Source organism: Piliocolobus tephrosceles, chromosome 4 (genome assembly GCF_002776525.5).
Source record: "Piliocolobus tephrosceles isolate RC106 chromosome 4, ASM277652v3, whole genome shotgun sequence".
NCBI classification, from domain to species: Eukaryota; Metazoa; Chordata; class Mammalia; order Primates; family Cercopithecidae; genus Piliocolobus; species Piliocolobus tephrosceles.
Window position 1 is genome coordinate 78,305,195 of NC_045437.1, and position 25,949 is coordinate 78,331,143.

Consider the following 25,949-nt stretch of genomic DNA (forward strand, 5'->3'; position numbering starts at 1 on the left):
TTACGTCAAAGGATTTTACTGATGTACTTTAGTAAGCTATTCTGATGATCCCCTGTACTTGTTCCTTGATTCCAAGAGGGCCAAGGTCAGAAAATTTTGAACCTCCAAAGATGCAGACTTTGCCCCTCTACAACCTGAGATGCTGGTGACTAAGGAGCTTCTCAGTTCCTCTAATCCTACAACTATTAAACATGAAAGCAGGCTGGGCGCGGTGGCTCAAGCCTGTAATCCCAGCACTTTGGGAGGCCGAGACGGGCGGATCACAAGGTCAGGAGATCGAGACCATCCTGGCTAACACGGTGAAACCCCGTCTCTACTAAAAAATACAAAAAACAAGCCAGGCGAGGTGGCGGGCGCCTGTAGTCCCAGCTGCTCGGGAGGCTGAGGCAGGAGAATGGCGTGAACCCGGGAGGCGGAGCTTGCAGTGAGCTGAGATCCCGCCACTGCACTCCAGCCTGGGCGACAGAGCGAGACTCCATCTCAAAGACCAAAACAAAACATGAAAGCAAATACTATCCTTGAAATGTATTGGGTTCATCATCATGAATAATACTTCAGAGTTTTATACAGTCTCTTTATTCCTAAGCAGAAACAAGTGAAAATTTTATATTTTACAAATGAACACAGAGACTGAACACAGAGAAGCAAAATTTACAAAGTATTGAAATCTTTGATCTTATATCATTTATTATTATTAAAATCTTCCCCTCATAAATCAAGAGAAAATACTGCATTCCCAAGTTGAAGATTCTCATCCAAACACTGTATCTCCTTCTATTCCTGAGGATGTGAGTTGAAATGACTTAGGTAGCTTGTTAATATCTCAAGGGAACACAGAAAGTGAAATGGTTGTCAGAGAAGTCTACAAGGGTGAATAAACATGCCAGATGTGTCCCAGAAGATGGAATGCTAACATAATTATACAACTTATGCCACTGGCCAGATCTAGGACTACCTGAAAACAAAAATTTTTTAAAAGACAAAACAAAACAATAAAATGCCATGGAAAACAATTTTTCTGAGGAACAAGCCATGCTGTTACAAGTTCAAGTCTTAATAACTAAGGAAGTCATTTGTCTTTGTCCCAAAAATATATCAATGAATGTTAGTTACTGACAATCTCTATTAAAGAAAACTATCCATTCACAAGACCAAAAACAGTTTCACATGAAATGTGTACGTACCTGTTCTTCATCTTAGAACCTCCCCAAATGTATAACTTGTATTAATATTATAATACATTTAAAAATTGAAGTATTAAATTTTGCTTCATTTTTATAAAATTCTCACAATACTCCTGGATTAGAAATAAATTTCTATTTTACAATATAATAAAGATAGTTACCATTATTGAGTAAGTACTATATTCAAGCATCGTACACAAAGTATCACATATTCAGCATCTAATCCTTCTAATTATTATCCCCACTTTGTAGATGAAGGAATTGAAGCTTAGGTTAAATTAGATTAAATAATTTACCTAAAATCACACAGTGGCAGAGCTGGGCTTGAGCCTTTTAATTATTACAGTATTTTGCTTCTAACGTGAGTGTGGTTTTAAGAGTTCTTAATGCAAGACTCCTTATTCTGATTGTGGGCAGGTTTCTACAGTTGTGGGAGTCTGAGCAGCATCAGCTGTTACAAGAGTGGGATGGATACCTGTCCCAGATAAGACAGTGAGCACATTGTTAGCCTACCTTTGACCCCATGCCCCAACTCATTTCCTGACTATCCTATGGCAACCACCCCCTTACCCTACATGCAGCTGCCAGGGATTCGTGGATGCCTCAATATAGACATGACTCAGAAAAGAAAACTTTTGAGACCCATTTATATACACTGCCTGGAATTAGCCACTCACAATGCTCAAATGGGAAATGTAATTAATGACTTATTAATAGTGGGGCACTGAATTCTGCTCTGTGATTAAGAAATATCTGTTACTGAGATGAGCACTGGTTACAATTCAGGAACTTGAATTCTAACTCTAAATGTGACCTTGGGCAAATAGTTTTTGATTTATGTAAAAAGAGAAAATAAATGTTATGTATTTTACAGTGTTTTATACAGAGACAAAGACATGACATACACAAAAGTAATTTTAAAAGAAACTTAAAGGTACTAAAAATATTACAGAAAAAGTCTCATATAGCTAGTATAGTGAAATAAAAAGAAGTTTTCTAATTAACTTGAGTAACATTTGCTTCATTTTTCTTTCAAGTCCTTCACATTAAATGAAGATTCCCTCAGTTTTTTACAATGCTCTCTCCCCACCAAATTTTCCTCTGTTTTCCACATGCCTTCCTCTTCTTCCATGCTGAATTTCAGTTTTATTCTCTATGGCCTATGTTTTTTGCCTTCTCTCTTGCTAATACTTTTCCTCCCTTCTCACTCTTATCAGCCTCCTCCTTAGCCCCGTTGTTACCTACGGAATGTTATATGATGCTTAGTTTACTCAACTCAAACAGGTTATACCTTGCCTGTTATAGGAAAGACATAGCAGATGAGTAAAAACCAGTAAGCCAATTATAAATATTATACCATTCTAGTAAGCTAACTAACGCCATTGCACTTGTTTTCCTGTGGGTATTTGGTTATTCTTAGCTATACCTGATATTATTCATTAGGTTCTAAAAAACTAGAGTGCTAGCATACTACAAGATTCAACTTTCCACTGCCAGGTGAAAAAAACAGAATTCTTAGGATAATCTTACATTTTAATTTATTTTCTCTACAATGTTACATATATTTGATTTCAAGATATAAATACAGGGACCAAAGTCACTTTAAAAGGTGCTTTATATTTTTATTTCATTAAATAAAAATGAGGTATAGGCTGGCATAGGCTGGTTGCAGTGGCTCATTCCTGTAATCCCAGCACTTCGGCAGGCAGAAGCAGAGGCAGGTGGATCTCGATCCCAGGAGTTTGAGACCAGCCTGGGCAACAACAGCAAAACCTCATCTCTACAAAAAAATACATTAAAGTAGCTGGGCATGGTGGTATGCTCCTGTAGTCCCAGTTACTCAGGAGGCTGAGGCAGGAGGATCACTTAAGCCCAGGAGATGGAGGCTGCAGTGAGCTATGATTGTGCCACTGCACTCTAGCCTGGGTGACCCTGTCTCAAAAAAAAAAAAAAAAAAAAGGGTGTATTTGTCTGCTTTCAAGCTGCTAATAAAGACATACCTGAGACTGGGTAATTTATAAAGGAATGAGGTTTAATTGACTCACAGTTCAGCATGGCTGGGGAGGCCTCAGGAAACTTATAATCATGGCAGATTCACATGGTGACAGCATGGAGAAGAATGAAAGCTAAGGAAAGGGAGAAGCCCCTTATAAAACCACCAGATTGTGTGAGAACTTACTATTTCTAGAATAGCATGGGGGAATCGCCCTCATGATTCAATTACCTCCCACCAAGTCCCCCCCACCACACGTGGGGATTATGGGAATTGCAATTCAAGATAAGATTTGGGTGGGGACACAGTCAAACTATATCAAGAGATATGAGAGTTATAAAAGGCATCATATCAAGAGTTATAGTTTCTGCAATTAAAACTTTAAATAGAAAGTTTTTAAAAGCCTATGTTTTAAAATTGCACAAGTAAAAAAACATATTAACATCAGAAAGAAGAAGTTTATTGGCATTTTTATTTCTGGAACTAATGTAAGAGTTGGGAATGTTTAACAAAAAGTACAAACAAGAACTAAGTTTTCAAAGGGGATGTGATTCAGTTAAACGTATTATAAACTGGGGTACTGAGCGTGGGGTAAACTAAAAAGGAAAAGAAAGTGATTAGGGAAATCACATTAGAAATAAGGGAAAAAAGCTCCACAAAGTAAATCACATAAATTTCTCTATCCTATATTAAAGGCAGAAATTCCCCTCTTCCATTCTGAGGTCTTTGTCTCTCGTCTGGCTGGTACTTTATTCTGCTTATTTTGCATAGGTCCTATGTATCTCTTTTTCATACATCTTCAAACACTCCCACTCTTTGCCAACTTTTGCCCCAAGTCTACTAGTCTCTGCCTCTTTTCTCAACCTTCTTTAACCCATCTTTTTTTTTTTTTTTTTTTTTTTTGAGACAAGGTCTTGCTTTGTCCCCCAGGCTGGAATGCAGTGGTGCAATCTCGGCTCACTGCAGCCTCTGCCTCCCAGGTTCAAGCAATTCACCCACCTCAGCCTCCCAAGTAGCTGGGATTAGAGGGGCACACCATCACACACCCAGCTAATTTTTGCATTTTTAGTAGATGGGGTTTCACCATGTTGCCCATGCTGGTCTCGAACTGCTGACCTCAGGTGATCCACCCGCCTTGGCCTCCCAAAGTGCTGGAATTACAGGCATGAGCCACCACGCCTGGCCCCTCTTTAATCCATCTTTATGTTGATGCCAAGTGAGTGTCTAAAGGCACAAATCTGATCACATCAGGGACCGCGTTTAAAATCTTTGGGCTATAGTCCCAAATCCTTAATATATGCAGGACTTCATAATCTGTCCCCTGCTTTTGTCTCTTTATATTTTATCACTTCCTAATACTGGACCTATAGATGAACTGGTCCATACCAAACTACCTATCATCACATGAGTGTATGATCATCCCTTTTGAGATTTCACATGATTCCTTGCCCCAATTACCCTTCTCTCACTCAACTTTCAGCTCAGCTCAGATTCACTTTCTCTACAATGCCTTTTCTAACTCTCCCAAGCTAAAGTGAGTATTGCTCCTGTGTTGGTATTATAACCAGTACATATTTCTTTTTTAAGTTTATTTCCAGCTTTATAGAGGTATGACTGACAAATAAAAATTGTATATATTTAAGGTGTACAATGTGAAGTTTTGATATACATATACTTTGGAAAATGATTACCAAAATCAAGCTAATTAACATATTCATCATCTCTCACACATAATTTGTGTGTCTGTGTGTGTGTCTGGTAAGAACACTTAAGATCTACTCTCTTAGCAAATATCAAGTACATTATTATTAAACCAGTAGCTATTTCTGCTTTAATACTTCTAAATTGTTTATCTTTCCTACTATTTATTTCCTTGAGGGCAACACAGTTTTGCACTCTTAAATATTTGGTGAAAAGGCTTAAACAACAGAACAATTCTAATTTAAAATATTCTATTAAAAAATGGAAATGAGAAGAAGTCATAAAATTAACAACTGGTCTATCCAGTAGGGACTCTTAGGTTGAGCAAATGAGCAAGCAGTAAGTTCTTGAAGAATACATGTTATCCTAATCATGTAGACCTCAACAGCAGCAACAGCTTTCCTGGGCAATATAAAAAGGCAACAATTATTATAGTCCTGAATCCCTAACCTAGAGCACAGATTATGAAGTCCAGGTCAAAAGAGTTAAGGATAAGAAGGTCAGGCATCTGCTGGATTTAAAGCCTATGGTAATGGCTAGCTAAACACAAGAATCAGGGAAGCTTAAGATCTGGGCATTTTTCTGAAAGATGAGATCCATAGCTCTCATCAGTTCTCAGAGGACCCCAGGACCAAAACTATTCAGAATCATTGATTTATATAGATGAAGGAGGCACCTCAAAGACTATGTCAGTAGCTTTAGGGGAAAAAATATAAAACAGTAAAAAACTATACCTATATATTTTGCATGTACTAGATTTAAATTGAACAAATATAATCTAAAAATACTTATGTGCCCATTACTTATTTATTTGATATCTCCAGCTAAGTACAAATTAGGTTACTTAAAATACCAATGCCATGAAAGAAGGGATCCCCTGAATCTAACAGACACAGAAAAAGGAAAAAAAAAAAATTGCACATTTAAAAGCTGCACCGTCTGACAGCTGAGGAGAAAAAAAAAAAAAAAAAAAAAAAAAAAAAAGCTACAGAAGCAAAAAGCCAAAGTATTAAGTAAGTTATTATCAAACATCTACAGCGTAAGAATAAGTTAAATTCATAAGAAAGCATGTAAAAGAGAAAGAGGTGCAAGAAACAAAAATTAATGCTGTAATAGAAAACTCTTAAAATCCTCACTTTGTTAATCCACTGATGCAAGAGCGTCAGACTCCTAAAATGGTCTCTTATGCCATTTGTAGACTTCATTGGAAACACACAAAATGAAAAGGTGTCAACAGGTGAGGAGACTCAATTACATTTGGAAAAAAAGTTAAGTATTGACTGGCTAGATCTGGATATCACAAATACTGTATAAAAAGAAAGTTTTACTTTTATACTATTATACAAAATGCCAGTCTTACACCCCAGGAAAACAGCACAATGATGGTGCTTAACTGTAGTGAACCGTTGGAACAACTCTGAACCAAAAGACCGCACCTGTTCCTGCCCTACATACATGAGACAAACAGGGGAAACCCACAACCACAAGTGACCAAGTGTGGGTTCCACTCACCACGGGACGTCTAGTATGGCATGCTTTCTGGAGAAAGATTAAAAACACGACGGCATTAAATAACGTTCCAAGGAAACCACGTGCACGGCACTCAAAGAGAGCTTTTTTTTCTTTTAAAGATGCTAAGAGACGAGTGTATATGGTATTGAGTAAGAAATTCTTTAATAGAAGAAATAGAAAAAAAGAAAAACCCACCTAACTTGTCCACGCAAATACATAGACTACCAATTGCTGCTGCAGAAAAGTCACATTCCTGGGCATACTGGCGTCACAATGCATTTATAGGCTACAATATTAACTAGGATTTAAACACTGCCTGGCAATATTTTGTGTGTGCTCCTACTCACTTCTTTCTCTGGGTCTATTTAGAATTATTTCAAACTTTTCTTTAAAGACTATCCTTCACTCTCTTAAAAGTTCATCATCACCATCATCACCACCACCACCACCCTCAGTACCCTCATGTCCTATTTTGCAGAGGAAAAAAAAGCTATCAGAATAAGAACTAATTTTTTTGAACCCTAGATCAATTTGACTCATCATCATTTTACAGATGGTAAAACTGAGACTGAAAACAACAAAATCTTGCAGAAATGATAAGTAATGGAGCTGAGATACTGAATCCACATGTTTTCCTTTCTCCTTGCCTCATCCTGCATCTCCACAAATACCATGAACATACTGAAGAAAATTGGGAAGATAGAAGGGAAAGCTCTACTTACAAGTAATAGAAATACTTGCAGAAAAAAAAATTTCATCTGTAATCCCACCATATTAAAACAAAATTATTTTTCTTTGTTGTTACTCTTAATGCCCATTTATGCTCCACTGTACATGCAACTATGTCCTGCTTTGTTAAAATGTCTTAAACATTTCTTTTGTCATTATATAGTGTTCATCATTATTAAATGTGTAATAACAGCCCAAGAACAAATGTACTATAATTTTTATAACCCTTCCTTTTATTTGCACATTACCTAAACTTTTCTTTCATTTCTATTCTGTCTTCTATTCCAAACTCTCTTCTAGTCAAATGCAAAATACTCCATGGGAAATTCCTCATGCATTTAGACAGTTAATGGCAGCATTGAGGAAGACATGATATTAGGGGTAAGGACCTTAATCTAGGTTCCAGAAATTGTTAAATTCAGAAGGAAAGCCCTATGCAAACATTCCAGATTGGGAGGAGGCAGGGACATATAAGGAACAGTATTTTATTAGGAATAGAAGAAATGAACTTCTTGATACCAAACCTACAAACGTCCCTGCATCTCCTCTTGCCACAAGGGTAGAGATGGTCCTCTTCCCTCTCACTTCCCAGCATTTGTGCTTTGGACCTCCTTCTCTCAGGCCTTGTGTGGGGTTTTAAACCACTAAACATCTCCTCTCCCCTTGTATCTTCAGACTCTGCCCCTCTACTGTCTCCTTCTCTTAAACACTAAACATGCAAATGTCTCTCCCATCTAAAATGAAAAACTTCTCTCTCTAATCTATACTATTCCTCCAGGTATCATTTCTCATCACAGATGAACCATTTTAAAGAAATGACTATATACCATTTCCCACTTCCTGCCTTCAAAGTCACTTCTCGATCTGAAACATTCTTGCTTCCTAGCCCATTACTCAGCTTTATAAGTCATTGATGGCCTTTCCCTAAATCCTAAAAGGACATATGCGTTCTGATTACTTTACCTTGCAGTCACTGTTGTCACTACTGACCTTTCTTCTTCCTTCTCGAAACCCTCACTTATTCTTGTTTTCTATTATGCTACACTCTCCTGATTTTCCTCCTACCTTTTTAGGTGAGCCTGTGTCTCTCTTTTTTGTTTTGTTTTGTTTTGTTTTTGAGACAGAGTCTCACTCTGTCACCCAGGCTGGAGTACAGTGGCATGATCTTGGCTCACTGCAACCTCTGTCTCCCAAGTTCAAGTGATTCATCTGCCTCAGCCTCCTGAGTAGCTGGGATTACAGGTGCCTACCACCAATGCCTGGCTTATTTTGTATTTTTAGTAGAGACAGGGTTTCATCATGTTGGCCAGGCTGGTCTCAAACTCCTGACCTCAAGTGATCTACCCGCCTCAGCCCCCCAAAGTGCTGGGATTACAGGCATGAACCACCATGCCTGGCCACTTTCTTTCTCCTTTACAGCCTCTTCTTCCTCCTTATTCCTTGGATGTTAATATTGCAAGGTTTCTGTACAAGGCTCATTTTCCTCCCCACTCATGGGTAATACCATTCAACTATCTCTCTCTCTCTCTCTCTTTCTCTTTTTCTTTTTTTAGAGATGAGGTCTCACTATGTTGCTCAGGCTGGGTTCAAACACCTGAGTTCAAGTGATCCTCCCACCTCAGCCTCCTGAGTAGTTGTTACTATAGACATGCACCACTGCACCCAGCTTCATCTCTCTCTCCTTTAAACATCAGATCCATGTAACAAGCTGCGTGCTCAACATCTCCACTTGGATGGCATGTATTTCAGTTTCAGCACACCTAAACAGCTGAACTCTTCACCAAATCCTACCATTTCTACTTCAAGCTTATATCCCTCAAATCCTTCGCTTCTCTTCCTCCCCACTGATTATACACTAGTTCAAGTAACCATTCTCTACTCCTTACCGCAAGAGCCTTCTAAGTGCTCCTCTATTTCTGGACTTATTCCCGTTTCATCCATTATCTATTCTATAGAACTAGAGTGATATGGCTACGGTTGTAAACCTAAAATAAAATTCTAAGGTCCCCCAACCATCGGAATGGACTTCCTCCTTGGCCAGGGCACTCTTAAAATTTAACCTGAAAGACTGCTTCAGGCCATGACAGGAAGTGGGAGTGGGACTTGCCTCATTATACTCTCCAGTGTTAACATCAACACAGTCCTTAAATCTGATAAGAAGCATTTACAATCTATTCTCTCTGAAGCCTGTTACAGGCTTCATCTGCATAATAAGAAATTTGCTTTCCATAATCACTTATCTTAATCCAGACAGTTCTTTTCTATTGATCCCAGGTCTTTAGATAAAGTCAACCAACTGCCAATCAGAAAATTTTAAAATGTATCTATAATCTGGAAGCCCCCGCTTTGAGTAGTCTTGTCTATCTAGACTGAACCAATGTATTTCTTACATGTATTTAATTGAAGTCTCGTGTCTCCCTAAGATGTATAAAACCGAGCTGCACCCTGACCACCCTGGGAACGTGTTCTCAGGACCTCCCGAAGGCTGTGTCAAGGGCCATGGTCACTTATATTTGGCTCAGAATAAATCTTTTCTAATTTTTTACAGAGTTTTACTCTTTTCTTTGACAAGATATAAATAAACAGTATCACTCTCCTGCTTAAAAATTTAACTGCATTGTATTCTCTTTATAATTAAATTCAAATTCACAGTTTACAAATCCAGCCTCATCTCTAATCACTCTATCACCCCAATTTCCAACATAATGAATTTCTTTTCTTCCCATGTGCTATACTCTCTCTTTCACCTCTAGGTCACCGCAAATGGTATGGTTGATCCAAAACATCCCCCTTCTCTGTCTCTCCATGCCTTTCTGGCCAACTCTTATATCTACTTAATGCCTTGGCTTAGGTATCAGTTCTTCCAGGTGAAATGTATTTGGCATGTGCCTATATGGGACTCGGCATATCCCCTTCAAATACTTCTTTCTCACTGCTTACTTCATTATTTGTTTTCCCCATAGACTGTTATCAGCAAGAGGATAGGGATGTGTGTGTGTTTTATTCACTGGTGTGTCCATAGTATCAAGCATAGTATCTGGCCCATACAAGACACTCAGTAAGTATTTATTGAGATAATGCAATAAACTTTACTAGGTTTGCATGGAGAAACATGCTCAAAGCCTATGAATAAATGAAACTTTAAAAGATACCACAATGTGGTAGAAATACAAAGGAATATAAACGTATGAACGTTACTTCTTCCAGACCAAAAAAAAAAAAAATCTATTTGATTAGTTCAGTATCTGTTGAGCACTGTATCAGGTCACTGTTTCTCATGAATATGCTTTTCCAGTGCAAGAAAATGAAGATAAACTTATTTCACTAACTGCTTATTTGTAGATAAACTTATTTCACTAACTGCTTATTTGTAACTTATTCCCCTCTTGTTCTTGGGAAATTTGAGTTTGATGAGTAGCTGTTATTCTGGAACAAAATTGACCTATTACATAAAAGATGCCAATCAGATTATTATTTCCCATTCCCAATCCCTCCAAGAGGAGAAGTGAGGGTCTGAAGAAGCTATAATGGCATGCCAATGCTTAAAATTACCTATATGGTGGTCTAACATTGACAACTTGATAGCCCACTTTGTAGAAAGCAACCTTATAACTAGTTTGACAATCAGAGAGTCAAGAAAAAGTGCCAACCTCATTGGCCACTTCAAGACGAGAAAATTATCTGCTATGAATGAATTGTATCCTCTCCTAAATTTTTTTTTTTTTTTTTTTTTTTTGAGATGGAGTTTTGCTCTTATTGCCCAAACTGGAGCACAATGGCCCGGTCTTGGCTCACTGAAACCTCTGCCTCCCAGGTTCAAGAAATTCTCCTGCCTTAACCTCCCAAGTAGCTGGGATTATAGGCATGTGCCACCAGGCCTGGTTAATTTTTGTATTTTTAGTAGAGACGGGGTTTCACCATGTTGGTCAGGCTTGTCTCGAACTCCTGACCTCAGGTGATCCACCCGCCCTGTCCTCCCAAAGTGCTTGGATTACAGGCTACCTGGGGTGAGCTACCACACCCAGCCCTCTCCCAAATTCATATATTGAAATGAAGGGTTGGGTTTTTAAATAAATTCCTGATTTGAGGGGTGGGCATTACCAATGTTATGGTAGTTGGAGATGGGGTCTTTGGGAAATCCTTAGGTGTAGATGAGATCATGAAAGTGGGACCCTCATGATGGGACTGGTTCCCTTGTAAGCAGAGACACAAACAGCTTGCTCTCCCCAATATGTAAGCGAAAAGGTGACTGTCTACAAGTCAGGAAGACAGCCCTCACCAGAAACTGATCATGCTGGTACTTATCTCGTACTTCTAGCCTCCAGAATTGTGAAAAATAAAATTCTGCTATTTAAGCCACCTATTCTATGGTATTTTGTTATGGCATCCCAAGCCATTATAGAATCGTACTTACAGTTGGAGATTCCACACACTGGTTCCAATTCCAGTTGAACTCAACAGTAGTATATTTAAGTTAAATTACACTAGTGCTGGTTTTTAAGGGTCTTTTAAAAAGTGCCACCTTCCAGAAAATTTTAGAAAATGAAAAAATAAAAAGGAAGCATGAAACCATAAACAGGCCTATTGAAATGCATCATCAAGCCAGTAAAAATGGAATAAAGGATACTTACCACCACCAAGAATGTAAGAATCCTGGTGGTTCCCCCAATGTGATGTTTTTTTCCCATCTTATCTAAAATGAATAAAAGAGATATTACTTTCCTAATAATACTTTTTTCCACACATATTACAAAGTAATAATATTTCCATTTAAAATACTACGGTAATATTTGAATTTTTCATCATTTTCATATTATTTTTTACCCAAGTTTTCCAAGTACTCATTTTACATAGTGAGTTGTTGACTGGATTAGTCTGAGAGAGATGTCACCATTATTTTCCTGAATTTGCTTCATACTGTGCCAGTTATAAACTCTAGTCTTTCAGTTTCAAATTCATCTTTCTGTGGTCTTTCAGATGCTGAGACTGGAGATCCATACACTACCTTTGTCCTTCATTAAACGGCTTCCTGTTAGGTCCCATAAACTAAGAGAGGCTCTAGAGAGAGCCTGGAAGTAAGAAGAGGGGAGAATGGATTTGTTTGCTGTTAGCTTACTATTCCTGTCAGGGTGACCCCAGTGGCAGTTCATCCAGTGATAACAGCTCTGACAATAGCTGGTTCCATTCTAGCTTTATCCCACACAACCAGAACCAGTCTCTCTGTGCTGCTCAGAAGTATCAGCACAGCTGGGCAATATCTCTCTTCAGAAGTTAAAGGTAAATTTCAGCTCTTCAAGTACCAGCAGTCCCACACCTCCCTCTCCTTAGAGGTCTAAGATTCAGCTCTGAGGTTTTTGAATTTTTTTGATAACCGCAAGCTCTTCCTTTTGGTGCCTCAGTCCTAGTGACTGCTCACTGCAATTATTGATTTTATGTAACTTCTGTGTGCTGTTGTGGCTTTCTTTTAAATCTGTTTAGCTATTTCCACATATTACATTCCCTGTTGAAATGCTCAGTATGCTTTTAATTGGTGTGGCTGTATTCTGATTGATACATCACTTCAAATGCCCTCTCATAAGGTAAAAATAAAAAATCTTCATTTTAAGCAGAATGGGACATGGACATAAACTTTAACTTTCTAACATACTAGCTGTGTGAAGTTAGGAGAGTTATTTAAGTCTTCTGTGCCTCAGTTTCCTCATCTATAAAATATGGTTAGTAATAGTCACCTATATCACAAGGTTGTTGTGAGGAAAAAACTGGTTAGTACATGAAAATCACTTAAAAGAGTAACTGACAAGCCGGGCTCAGTGGCCCAGCTACTCTGGAAGCTGAGGCGGGAGAATCACTTGAACCTGGGAGGCGGAGGTTGCAGTGAGCTGAGATTGCACCACTGTACTCCAGCCTGATAGAGCAAAATTCCGTCTTAGGGCGGTGAGGGGTTGGGGCGTGGAGAGTGGGAAGAAAGAGTAACTGACATGCAGGAAGTGCCTGGTAACTGTAAGGTGCTAATATTTTTTTTCTTTTACCTAGGAGGGTATTCCTGTAAAACTTAATTACATCATCACTGTCACCAGCACCCACAAAATTCCAGTGATATTCCATATAAAAATATTCAAAGTATTTAGGGTTGTGCCAAGCAATTTTAACTTACTAATCAGAATAGTTTTCATCTTGCTGGAAACCATACATGTAACCAGGAAAAAGGAACAATCAGAGTTGCAACTAAGGAACACTTGTCTATGCTCCTAGCATAAATGGAAAAAGTAAAAATGAATCATTTAAACAGAAAATTAAGCTTATATTTAAAGTCATTTCAGAATTAGTGTCCTGTTACACTGAGTTATCATGTATACCAAATTCAGATCACCATTAAAATCCCATAATGAAGATAACTCAATTTTTGAGGTTTTTCTTTTCTTTCTTTCTGTGTCTTTTATTGAATCAGAAGGTATTTCAGGATCTTAAGGCACATCAAAACCACCATTATTAAATAGGAACATCAGTTATCACCACTCACCCAGAAACTTGCAAGAGATTACGCTTAATATGTTGACTTCAAATTATATCTTAAGGGTTGAGTTTTTAAATACATTCCTGATTTGAGGGTGCAGGCAGAAGACGACATAGGTCTCTCATAAAATAAGAGTTTTTAAAAGATGCTGACATTAACTTTCTAATTGTTCCCATTTCAGCTAAGTTAGAGTTTACTATAATAAAAATTTAAAACAAGATCAATATCTCTAAAAAAGTAAAAGTTCTGACTAAATACTTTTGGATGGGTGTCTGGTTAAGTATTCATACAGTGCCTTTTCTAAGCACTGGATAGCAGTAAACACAAAAGACAGAAATCCCTTCCTTCAGGGAGATTACACCTTAGTAAGGAAGATAGACCATGAACAAAGAAACAAACAAAAAAGTAAATTGTGTTTATATGAGAAGGTGACAAATGCAGTGAAGGAAAACTAAGCAGAGAAGGGGGATAGAAAGAGCAGGAAAACAATGAAGTGGAATTACAACTTTAAATAAGGAGATCCAGAAAGACTTCAAAAAAAAAACCTCTGTGTATAACTAAATGCCTTAGTTTTTTTTTAGCTTAAATAATAAAAATTATGTAACAATACCCCAATCAATAAAATATGCCCAGAGGCCCTTAATACTACTAAGAAATGAACAACTGTAATTACAGATTTCAAAAAAATTCAAGGAATTTTTTCCATCATCTACTATGTAAGAAGTTAGGAATTCTTATCCCAAAAGGACTTTTTAAAGAAGTTTTAAAACAGGAACTCGGAAAGTAGTCCTAAATATAGAAACAACCAAAAATCTTCTTTAATAAAAAGATGAAAAAAGTTAAGTGCCATTAAAATCACTGAAATTGGTTGGAGTTTTAGAGTTCTTAAGTACATAAAGTATAAATAAATGGGAACCTTGAAGTAAAACAAGTAATTTGTTCTCAAAAAATAAAGAGAAATTTTTTGAAGATTAGTAATGTGGCCAGGACGGTAGCTCATACCTGTAATCCCAGCACTCTGGGAGGCCAAGGTGGGTGGATCACTTGAGGTCAGGAGTTCGAGACCAGCCTGGCCAACATGGTGAAACCCCACATCTACTAAAAATACAAAAATTAGCCAGGCATGGTGGTGTGTGCCTGTAGTCCCAGCTACTCAGGAGGCGGAGGCAGAAGAATCACTTGAACCCAGGAGGCGGAGATTGCAGTGAGCCGAGATAGCACCACGGCACTCCAGCCTGGGCGACAGAGTGAGACTGTCTAAAAAAAAAAAAAAAAAAAAGTTAATAATAATAATGATAATAATGTAATAGCCATTTTGAAGCACTAAAAGAAAAAATTCCAGGAATTAATGAACTTGAAGTTAGAAAAACTACCTATGAACAATAAACCAGAACACATCAAATAAATGTAAGCCAGATCCTAATTTTAATTATCCTAAGTGGTAACACAAATAATTTTTATATCTATGCCACCATTTATCTGATAATTTCAGTTCATCAACATTTTATATTACCTTGGTTCGTAAAAAATAAGAAATAGTACTTAATGAGATTTATGAGAAACAAAACTCTGATGTCCTGCTAAAATTATAATTTAGTCAAAAACCTATGTCTCATCCTTCTATCAAACTTTTCTCTTACCACTTTTTCACTAGTTGGTATCTTCTTGAAAGAACATAAGAAGAAACCCTCACCGATGTACCCAAACACACTAATATTCCTAATCACTAGAACTATCATAATCATATGACCAGCAAATTTTTCAAGGTACTGTCCTTATGTTTCATCTCAGTTCATCTTGACTTTACATAATATGGCTGTGAAATAAACAGATTTTACTCTACTCAGTTAAAAGAAGAACGTGACATGACTTATGGAGGAGTGAAAATGGTATGACTAGGTTTCAATGCTAAGGTGTGCTGCAGGTAGGATTAGACTCACAGTCTATGAGACCCACTGCCCCTCATCCTTACTAAGCAGCTTCCCCTCACGCACTTCCACAACTTCTACAGTCCATTTCCAGCTATCTTGGGAGATAAAGGACTATAGGAAACTACCTATATGGCTTATATTTGATATGGTCTTTTATGAGAAGAAGCCTGAGGTAATACATTTGTGTTTTAAACAGTTTTACATCTTATTATTCCTCAGAGAAACTAAAAAAGCATCACATATATCATCATTTTATGCTCACAATATTTTTTACTACATAGTATTCATCCTTCTGTCCTCAAATTGCAAGTCTGTGCCAGAAGCAGGTAAAACTTCGGTCCATCATACTGAAGTTAACATAAAATCCAACCTTTTATAGTTATTGAATGAACCACACTCAAAGCTGTGTTTTAGGTAGGTCCACAGAAGAGACGGTCTGTGTTTACACAGTGAATATTGCTAAGTCCAAATGGATCACTATTCTAGATACTACTTGCTTATAGAAAGCATAAAATGGTGCTCAAGAAGAGCTGAAACAGAATCCTGACCTGTAGAAAACTAAACCACATTCACTGTAGCATTGTTAGAAAAAAATTAAAATTAGAAACAGTGTGCTATCATTAAAAAGAATGAAATACAGCTACCTGGAAAGAGAATCATGCTCTACTGGTTTTTCAAGATGGAAATTTGGAAGGTTGGAGAACATTATGTATAGCATAAAACCTTTCTGCTTGGAAAAAAAAAGTATGTATACATACATATGTGTGCTTGTAGGTGTGTATCCATTTTTAAAAATCACATCAAGCCTACAACTATTATCTGTAATAGCAAAAAGGAGGACTTTCATTTTAAATTATATGTAGTTTAATTTTGTTTTTTAGCAAATATGAGTTAATGATGGGTGGTGTTAAGGAATGGCCAGAAAATATTCCTAAATGTCAGCAGTCATGTTAAAAACAAATTTTCTGCTGTTTCGGAAGAGGCATTTTCTGTTGTATCGAGTTTCATGGGCTTCAGGCCTATTTAGGTTTTTGGGTAACATCTTTGCCAATAACATTTTCTCTTTATTCTGTTTTTTCTTCTTCCATTATCCCAACATCAGTGTGTATCTGCCAAGTCCTAAGGCTTTTTGCTGCTTAATTATCTACCTCACTTCCTTCTGTCATTTGACCAGCTAGGGGCTGTATTCTCCTGTAACTTTCATGTAAATCTCAAGGCCCATTCCTAATGCCATATTCTGCATTTGATGGCCTTGACTATGAATACGCTGTTTTTATCATATGATCTAACATTTTCAGCATTTCTTCATAAATGTAAAACCAAACATTGAATCATGAGCAAAAGGTCTATCAATAGGAAAAAGATGTCTTATGGTTTAAATATGAAATATATACTATCTGATGGTCACGTGCAAAATTTTACAAATATATAACAATTTTCATTGAAGCATTGTTTTAATTGAAAGAGACTGGAAACACCTAAATGTCCATCAGTACAGGGCTGGTGAACTATATCATGGTACATTTCATAGAATGAAATATACTACAACCATAAAAAGAGAATTATGACACTTCATGAACCAATATAACACAATTTCCAAAATCTAACAAGTGAAACAAAAATTAAAGCACAGAATGGTGTATAAGCTAACATTTGTACAAAAAAGAAAAAAAGATATAGATATATATACATAAATGTATACAGGCATACACACACACATTTGCTTAATTTTTCATACTTATTTGCTTCTGGCAAGGTATACTGGTCATTTACCTACAATCTCTCAGCCCTACACCCACCCTTCTATACTCCGTTCTATACTTGGGGCTGGGACTCTGAAAATCACATTTCCTAGCCTCCTTGCCATTTGGCTTCCTGTCAAGTTCTGCCATCATGAGACACTAGCAGGAGATCAAAAAACAGGAAGAAGAGAAGCTTCCTGCCTCTGGCTCCAAAAGTGAAGCTGGGGTAGCACAATTCTGGATGTCAGCAGTACCTTTTTAGGGGTTCTAGTCTTGTCAATGTGGGACCTCTTCAGCAGATCCAGACCCACTTCCACAGTATCTCCAACAACGCAGCAGGAGGTTTGAAGGTCATGGGCTCCAAACTTTTCATAGTACCCATAAATCCTTTCATACTTTTTAATTTAAACAAATATCCAAAGAATAACTTTTAATACTATAAAACAATAAAACCAATTCCTGTGTTAAGAAAATAACCTGTATACCTATGTGTAAGTTTGTTTCTAGACTAAATTCCTGAGACTTCTGATTTAGATATAACCTACTGTTCCCACCAATTTTCTAAAATCTCTCATGTATAGAAGCATGAGTATATCTATACACTAAACTACATGTAAAAAATATTGAAATTGAAGTAAAAAATTTTCCTTTCCTTCTTTTTTTTAGACAGAGTTTCTCGTCATCCAGGCTGGAGTGCAATGGCACGATCTGGGCTCACTGCAACCTCCCCTTCCCGGGCTCAAGCGATTCTCCTGCCTCAGCCTCCTGAGTAGCTGGGATTCCAGGAGCCCACCACCATACCCAGCTAATTTTCGCATTTTTAGTAGAGACGGGGTTTCACCATGTTGGCCAGGCTGGTCTCGAACCCCTGACCTCATGTAATTTGCCCACCTCAGCCTTCCAAAGTGCTGGGATTACAGGCGTAAGCCACCATGCCCAGCCCAAATTTTTACATTTTAATTCAAAAAATTAAAGGCAATAGATGTTTAACAGGAAAAAAAAAAAAAAAAAAAAAGCTTACTATACTTTGAAGCAGATAATCTAAAACTGTGCTATTCAACATGATACCCAGTAGTCACATGTGGCTATTTCAGTTTAAAATTAAGTTAACTGAATGTTCCTCAGTTGCACTAGCCATGTTTATAGTTCTCAATAGTCACACATAATTAGTGACTACCTTCCTTATTTGACAGCAAAGATCAGAGACCATTCCATAATCACAGAAAGTTTTACTGAACAGTGCTACTTTATCTTAGAAGAATGAAAGAAGTATTCCTAAAGAGGACCACCTCTTATTGGGAAAACTCCTTAATGGATCCTTTCTATTTTTGTTTTTAGTTTTTGATACAGAAAGACAGAGGCCACTAGGAATGGTGCGAAAGGAAGAATGCAGACAGGAAAACAAATAGTTCACTTTCTATGTAACAAGAATTTAGGAAGTTGCTAATGGTCTCTTGCGAAGAAGCTCAGGGGTCTGGAAGGATTCAGAAAAGGAAAAAATGAGAGAGGTTATGAGAAGTCAACAAGATAGAAGGCAAAGGCATGCTGAGGAAAACAGCTAGTGAAAAATTCCCTGTGGCAATGAGACCAAAGAATTTAAGGTAACTTATGCCTAGTATTCAAGTTAATGTTGGTGCCTATACTGTACAATGCTTAATCTTTTTGGTTATCCCTCAACCTTACATGAGAATCTTTCATACAAAAGAGCAACGAATTAGTGGACCTCTGAAACCATGAGAAAAAAAGAAAACTTCAGGCATAAAAAAGGGATAGACCGTAAGAGGGAGAACCAGAGTGCGGCTATAATCACTCAATAGGAGCAAGAAACTGCAGCACAAGAACCCTAAGCACCCAATAAAGTCTCACAGATACTGGGGAAGACTCACGACAACCTACAATATTAGGAATTAGAGCTGGAGCCATTTTTATAGAAAGGGTAACACCAAACAGTAGGATTATAGGCCATCCAAGTGACAGACACTTGGAACACACATGTACATATCAGGCATATATTTATGCCTCTATTCTTTTTAAATAAGAAACTATACAAGATAGAAAAAAGTTGGTCAACACTTTTTAAAATGACACTTTTGAGCATTTACTATATGTCAGGCACTATTATAAGCAATGTACATATACTAACTCATTTGAACCACAGCATAACTAAAGTATTGTCACAATTATCATCATCTTATAACTAGGAAACTGAGAAAGTAAATAAGATGTAGAACATAATTTAAACCCAGGATGTCTGGACCAAAGCAATTGCTTTTAGCTCCTATACTATATTGCCTCAAAATTAAAGTTCAAGTGACCAGTTAGGAAATACTAATTAATATTTTCTCTCTTCATATACGTAAAAGACAAACAGAACAGAGTTTTGGAGTCTATGATGCTCAATAATTTAGCAATCCTAATAAAATCTGAAAAAGGAATCCCTTAGATGTGTTTAAACTTATATTTCAGGCTAACTTGTTGTCTAACTTATGACAAATAAGGGCTAGTAACAATGCAAAAATTTTAAGAAAGGGAAAATATCTAGAATTGTTATAAAACTCTAATTCTTAATTTCATTTGTTAAGGAGATTGAGCCTCATTCTGAGACATGAATACCATGCAAAACTTCAAGGAAGAGCAGCCATTATCTTTGTATAACTAAATGATATTACCAGAAAAAGGATGGCTTCTAATGAACCTAAAGTAACAAAAGTTAATGTAGAATTGGAAAGAAGATTCCTTAGCATTCTGTTTCTAATTATTAAATGTTGAAGAATAACAAAGAGCAGAGGAAAGGCTTTGTATTGAGAATATTTCTAAATAATATTCAGTTTTTCCCCCTTGGGAGTAAAAAAAAAAATGAAAAGTCACATAAACTACATTTTAGACTCAGGTAGTAGTTTAAAAATCTATCATGAATCAGAGGTAACACTGAGCTAGCTGGCACAACCTAGTTAGAGAAATGTTTTTATTTCTATTGTTAGTCCATTTTTTCTTTTAATTAAGAAAAAAAATGACTGGGTTAAGAATAATGTGCCCCACTCTTCTGACTGATAACAAAAGCCATCAAGAGCAGTCCGATTTCTGATAGACCAGGACAAGGGCATTTTTAGAAAATCAAGATTGGGCAGCTGAGATACACATCTTGCTTGTTCAGATAATGCCTGGAGTTCTAGTTGGCCTTCTCACAACTTCACCCAAAAGAACAAGCCCATACTAATGAAAGAAGTGACCAGCACAGTAAAACCTGATTCAGAAGAACTCATTAACATCACGGTCATTCTTAGCCTCATCCATTCAGAGGGAGAATATCAAATTTGGAAGAAGTAGTCTACTTTGCCTTGAACCAGGGTGAGAACATTGGATAACGTTATAATAATTGATAACAATTGGTGCCATTTCAATCATTTCCTTTTTATTATAATAATCAATTCAAATAAGTAGGTCTCCCTATTTTACGTTCCAATGGAACTATTTTGATTTAGGTAAAAACCTAGGGGTAGACTAGGGAGGGTTTAGGTAAGATTGTTTTTTTACTACTCAGACTAGTTAAGAAGTCATTCAAATAAGCAGCCTTAAATTTACCACCTGATCCAAGAGAAAATCAGAGAGGAAGCAACCCTCAACAGGGTACAGAGCTCTAAAATATTATATTCTCCTTTTTTACCATCCATGGTTGGGGGAAAGGGAACCAAGACACCAGAGTACAAACCTAATGATGTCACATATTTTATATCTATATCTATATCTATACATATATATATATATATATTTTTTTTTTTTTTTTTACTTGAAAACTTTCAAAGGCTCCCTTTTGTGAAAGATAAAGTCCAACTTCCTGGCATGGATGCAAAGGTCTTCATGTATAGGTGCCTGTGGATTGTAATATCACCTTAGGTGAAACCCCAGGAAAACCTTTCTAGGAAAAGCTACTTCTAAGGTGGAGAGGGGAGGAGAGTTTAGGCAGAGGGAATATGCCACTGAGTAAAGCCCAGATGACAGAAGCCCCAAGGTATACAGGAAAACCCAAGCAGCTAGATACTGTGGAATGTAAAATGTGAGGGAGGAAATAGCGAACTATTATAATTTAACCAACTGAAATTATCAAGAACTCTTAGGATGTACTCAGCAACGGCTTATCACAAATCTATCTCCAGGCTTCCATCTTTTAAGCTCAGATAATTTAAGAGAATGGATTTTCTCTTCTTTATTTATATTTTTAAATAACTGCACAAATAATATATGTATTCCTTGTTTAAAATAATTCTATAACTAAGGATAAAATCCCTTTGAACCCTTTAATATCCCCACTCCCAGAAACAACTAGTCTGACATGTATATTCTTTCAGAATGTTTACTATACATTCATAAATATGTACCCACAAAAATATATAGTATTACTTTATGTTCTAGGGTTTCCAGATACATGGCATACTTCGGCTTTCTTCTTTTACTAGACAATGTTTTAGAAGTCTATCTACGTAAGTCCAAATAGATCTAACTTATTATTTTACATTATAAAAAACTTACAGCTCAATTAATTTAGCTATTCCCCTACATTGGTTATTTAGGTGTTGAGAATGCATTTTTACAGCACCATTCAGAGTTTGGCAACCTAGATAGGGAAGAATAGTTCTGAAAATCACATACACTCATCTCCAAAGTTGAGAAATAATGTGTCTTCTTGGTGATAATAGTTTGTTTTCAGTTTGACGCATCTTGTGAAAGTGAGTTAGACTAATAATTAAGAGAAATCCTCAGTTTTTGGATTCAAACTGCGGCCAGAGAAAATGAAATAATGATAAATACTTGTCAATATGTGTGAATCTCTTCTGAAATTCTAATTTCATTTCCACCAAACAGTCCTAGAAATTCTGTATATACATTTTCCACTGAGCTCAAACCCTAGGAGTCTAGTATCTAGTGATTTGCTCAATTCACATAATCCATTTGAATCCAAATACTTGAACTTCCTTAAATAAGTTAGCAACATTTCTCTTTTTTGATGAGGTTTAATAATCACTGTATCTAATATCTTACAATGTTGGTAAGAAAATATAGTTTTGGGAACCCTCGAGGATTAAGTGAATTGGGCTAGTTCAAAATGGTCCTTGATACAAGGAAGGAGATCATTAAGGAATCTTTTCATTAAGTTTCTACTGCATTAAAACAAAAATTTAAAATTTCCAGAGTACACTATATGTTCCTTTAAAACACTGTAAGTTGACAGTGGTTAACAATACAAAAAGACATCCTTCTTGCAATCTCAATCACTTCTTCCATAACATCAGTGATTACAACTTAGAAAGGTCATAGCCCTTAGTCCTCTAATTAATGATTTAATGAAACATAGATACACCAAATGTTTGTTTTGATTTGAATAAACTTTTGAAATCAAATTTTTATTATACTGCATATATTCCTTCTATAGTAAAACAACTGAGTTCTTACATGTTCTGACCAAACCTCCAAAATTCCTTATCTGCAATAAGCCCTACCAGTTCACATATACTAGTTAATTAAAAATCAGAGTAGGGGCTGTGTGCATTTGTTTACTTCGAGGAGCAGCTGGATCTCAAGAAGGCTATACCTCAGGCAGGGAACTACTGGCAATGAGTTGTCTGTTGTGCTCTCGATGTGCTGGGGACCAAACTGGCGAGCTCACCAGAGGTAGTATGATTTCAAGCAGCACCGTCTAACAGAAATAGAAACGTGGGCCACAAATAAGAACCACATGTATAATTTAAATTTTTTTTTTTTTTTTTTGGAGACGCAGTCTCGCTCTGTCGCCCAGGCTGGAGTGCAGTGGCGCGATCTCGGCTCACCACAAGCTCTGCCTCCCGGGTTCACACCATTCTACTGCCTCAGCCTCCCGAGTAGCTGGGAGTACAGGCACCCGTCACCACGCCTGGCTAATTTTTTGTATTTTTAATGGAGACAGGGTTTCACCGTGTTAGCCAGGATTGTGTTGATCTCCTGACCTTGTGATCCACCCGTCTTGGCCTCCCAAAGTGCAGGGAGGCATGAGCCACCACGCCCAGCTAAAATTTTTTTAATTTTTAATTTTCATGGGTACATAGTAGTATATATATTTATGGGGTACATTAGGTATTTTGATACAGGCATATGTGTTATCCAATTTAAAACTTTTAATAGCCATATTTAAAGAAAAGTTAAAATTAATTTTAGTAATATGTTTTATTTTACCTAATATACGCAAAATACTATCACTTCAATGTATGACCAAAATTTTAAAATTATTAATGATATTTTATATTCTTTTGTTCACACTGTCTTTAAAATACTGTACTTCACACATATAGCACTTCTTAATTGGATCACATTTCAAGTGCTCAAAAATCTATATATGGCTGGTGTTTACCATATTGGACAGCACAGATATAGAGGAAAGACCAAAAGCATTGGGATTAACATAGACCTAAGTCTGAATTCTAGTTCCATAACTCACTAAGCTTTGTGACCATTAGCCAGTTATAAAAACACTCTGAGCCTTGTTGTCCTCATCAGTAAAACAGAAATAATATAACCTGCTTTGCAAATTTCTTACAAGAATTAGAGATAATATATGTAAAATACCTTGGCACACTGTATGCCTGGCACATAACAGAGCTCAATAAAATCCTCATCATCCTCATATACATAGGAGACAAATAAGCATCACTGTAAGAAAGGTCAAATTCCAGTCAACCTAGGTGCCTATCAGTGGTGGATTAGATGAAGATGGGGTACATATACACCACGGAATACTACACAGCCTAAAAAAGAATGAAATCATATCTTTTAGGCAAAATGGATCAAGCTGGAGGCCATAATACTAAACAAATTAACACAGGAACAGAAAACCAAATACTGCACATTCTCACTTATAAGTGGGAGCTAAACACTGAGCACACATGCACATAAACAGGGGAACACTAGACACTATGGACTACTAGAGGTGAGAGGGAGGGAGGGGAGCATGAATGGAAAAACAACCTATTGGCTGCTAGCTTACTACCTGGTGACAGTATCTATACCCTAAACCTCAGCATCACATAACATGCCCATGTAACAAACCTGCACATATACGTCCTTATCTGAAATAAAAGTTGAAATTTAAAAAAAAGAAAGAAAGTGAAGGTGGAGAAGAGAAAGAGAAGAACTTGAAATAAGGTTATCAAAATGTTTTCTAACTAAAATCAATCAGCGGTCATCCATACAAAATAAAAACAAAATCCACATTTTCCAAAATTACTACATTGTTAGAATGAGAGATATGGTGGAGGGCTTATAACTCACAAATTTTTTAGGGCAAATTTTTAAAATTTGCTTTCTTGATGATTGTTGCCATGCTAATATTACTTTCCATTTCTAAAAGGAGAAAACGGCTGGAAAGGTGACTAGAAAATTGAGTGGCACAGAAGTGGCATGGGGATAAAAATGCTTATGCATAATCTATAAAAACTATACTATATATACTGATAATTAAGAATTCACTATATAATACATAACAAACTTTCTTCAAATAATTGTTATAGTATGTTTTCCATTCATTTATATAAGATCAAAATGCAATACAGAAAATCTATAAAACATACCTCTGATAAAAATGTTTGAGCTGATTTCTGAGCTCCTACATGGAGCAGATATTCATATACGTAGAGTGCTAACCTGGAAAACAAATAAAACATTTATTGAGAAGAAGAATATTAAAATTCATTCTTTAAATAATGCACATCTTTCCATTGCTGAAATATCTTACACACTAACAGTGACCAAAAATAAACCCTTCCTATGCTATTTCAACAGGAATTATTAATAATATATGTATGTTCAGAAAGAACTTAAAGTAATTAGAAGTAGCACATGAAGAAAAAGACAAATGTATATTTTCTTGGCGAGAAATATATAGAGATTTTTTTCTTGAATCATCTCACTTATCATAAGCTCATTCCCACTGCTATATCTACTATTAATAATCTCTAAATCCCATCTGAAGGCCTAATAACCTTTCATTAGTAAAAGAAATGAATTAAGTTAGTGAACTTTCCCAACACTTATGTCCTTCAATCTTTTTGGTGAATGTTAATGTAAACTCTAGCTGTTTGTAGAAACATATGCCAACACTGTGTTGAATATCCATTTTAATATTTGCAACTTCTCCTTATTCTTTAGATTTGATTGTTAAACCAATAATACTTTAGTTTACAAGGCATTCAGATTCACAGCAAACTACAGCATTATGTAAACTTTAAAGATATCAGATCATATTAAGCATATGGGAGCTTACAGTTTAAAGGTTAACAAAATTATGTATAAATTTATCACTCAAATATAGAATATTGAATGTGTTGTATTCACAAACTACTCTCATTATCTTGTGGATTCAGAATTTTCAAGCTACACCATGTGGCTCAATTTCAGTTGAGCTGTTAACAAAATATTATTCATAAACCCAAATTAGTCTGAGGCAGTATTTTTAATGATATCTTGGCCCAATGCCCAGATAGCTCACAACAGTTCAGTTTCTGCTACACTATATTTACCAATATTGAACCAGGTTTACAGTAAACAATACAATGTAACAATAACCACAGTTCTGTGGTTATAGTTGTACCACTTCTCTTGCCGAGCAGATTTTCGACT

The 25,949-nt window shown here is 36.5% G+C and overlaps 1 protein-coding gene across 5 annotated transcripts in view; it reads right to left on the reverse strand.

Moving 5' to 3' along the window:
• Nucleotides 1-25,949, reverse strand: part of SSBP2 (single stranded DNA binding protein 2) — a 336,625-nt gene that overhangs the window by 188,868 nt on the left and 121,808 nt on the right. For all 5 annotated transcript variants that reach the window (XM_023214970.1, XM_023214972.2, XM_023214974.2 and 2 more), the window contains exons 2-3: nucleotides 24,902-24,974; nucleotides 11,751-11,812 (exon numbers count right to left, since the gene is read on the reverse strand). In XM_023214970.1, coding sequence (XP_023070738.1) covers nucleotides 11,751-11,812; nucleotides 24,902-24,974 — 135 coding nt within the window. The remainder of the gene's footprint in view (nucleotides 1-11,750; nucleotides 11,813-24,901; nucleotides 24,975-25,949) is intronic.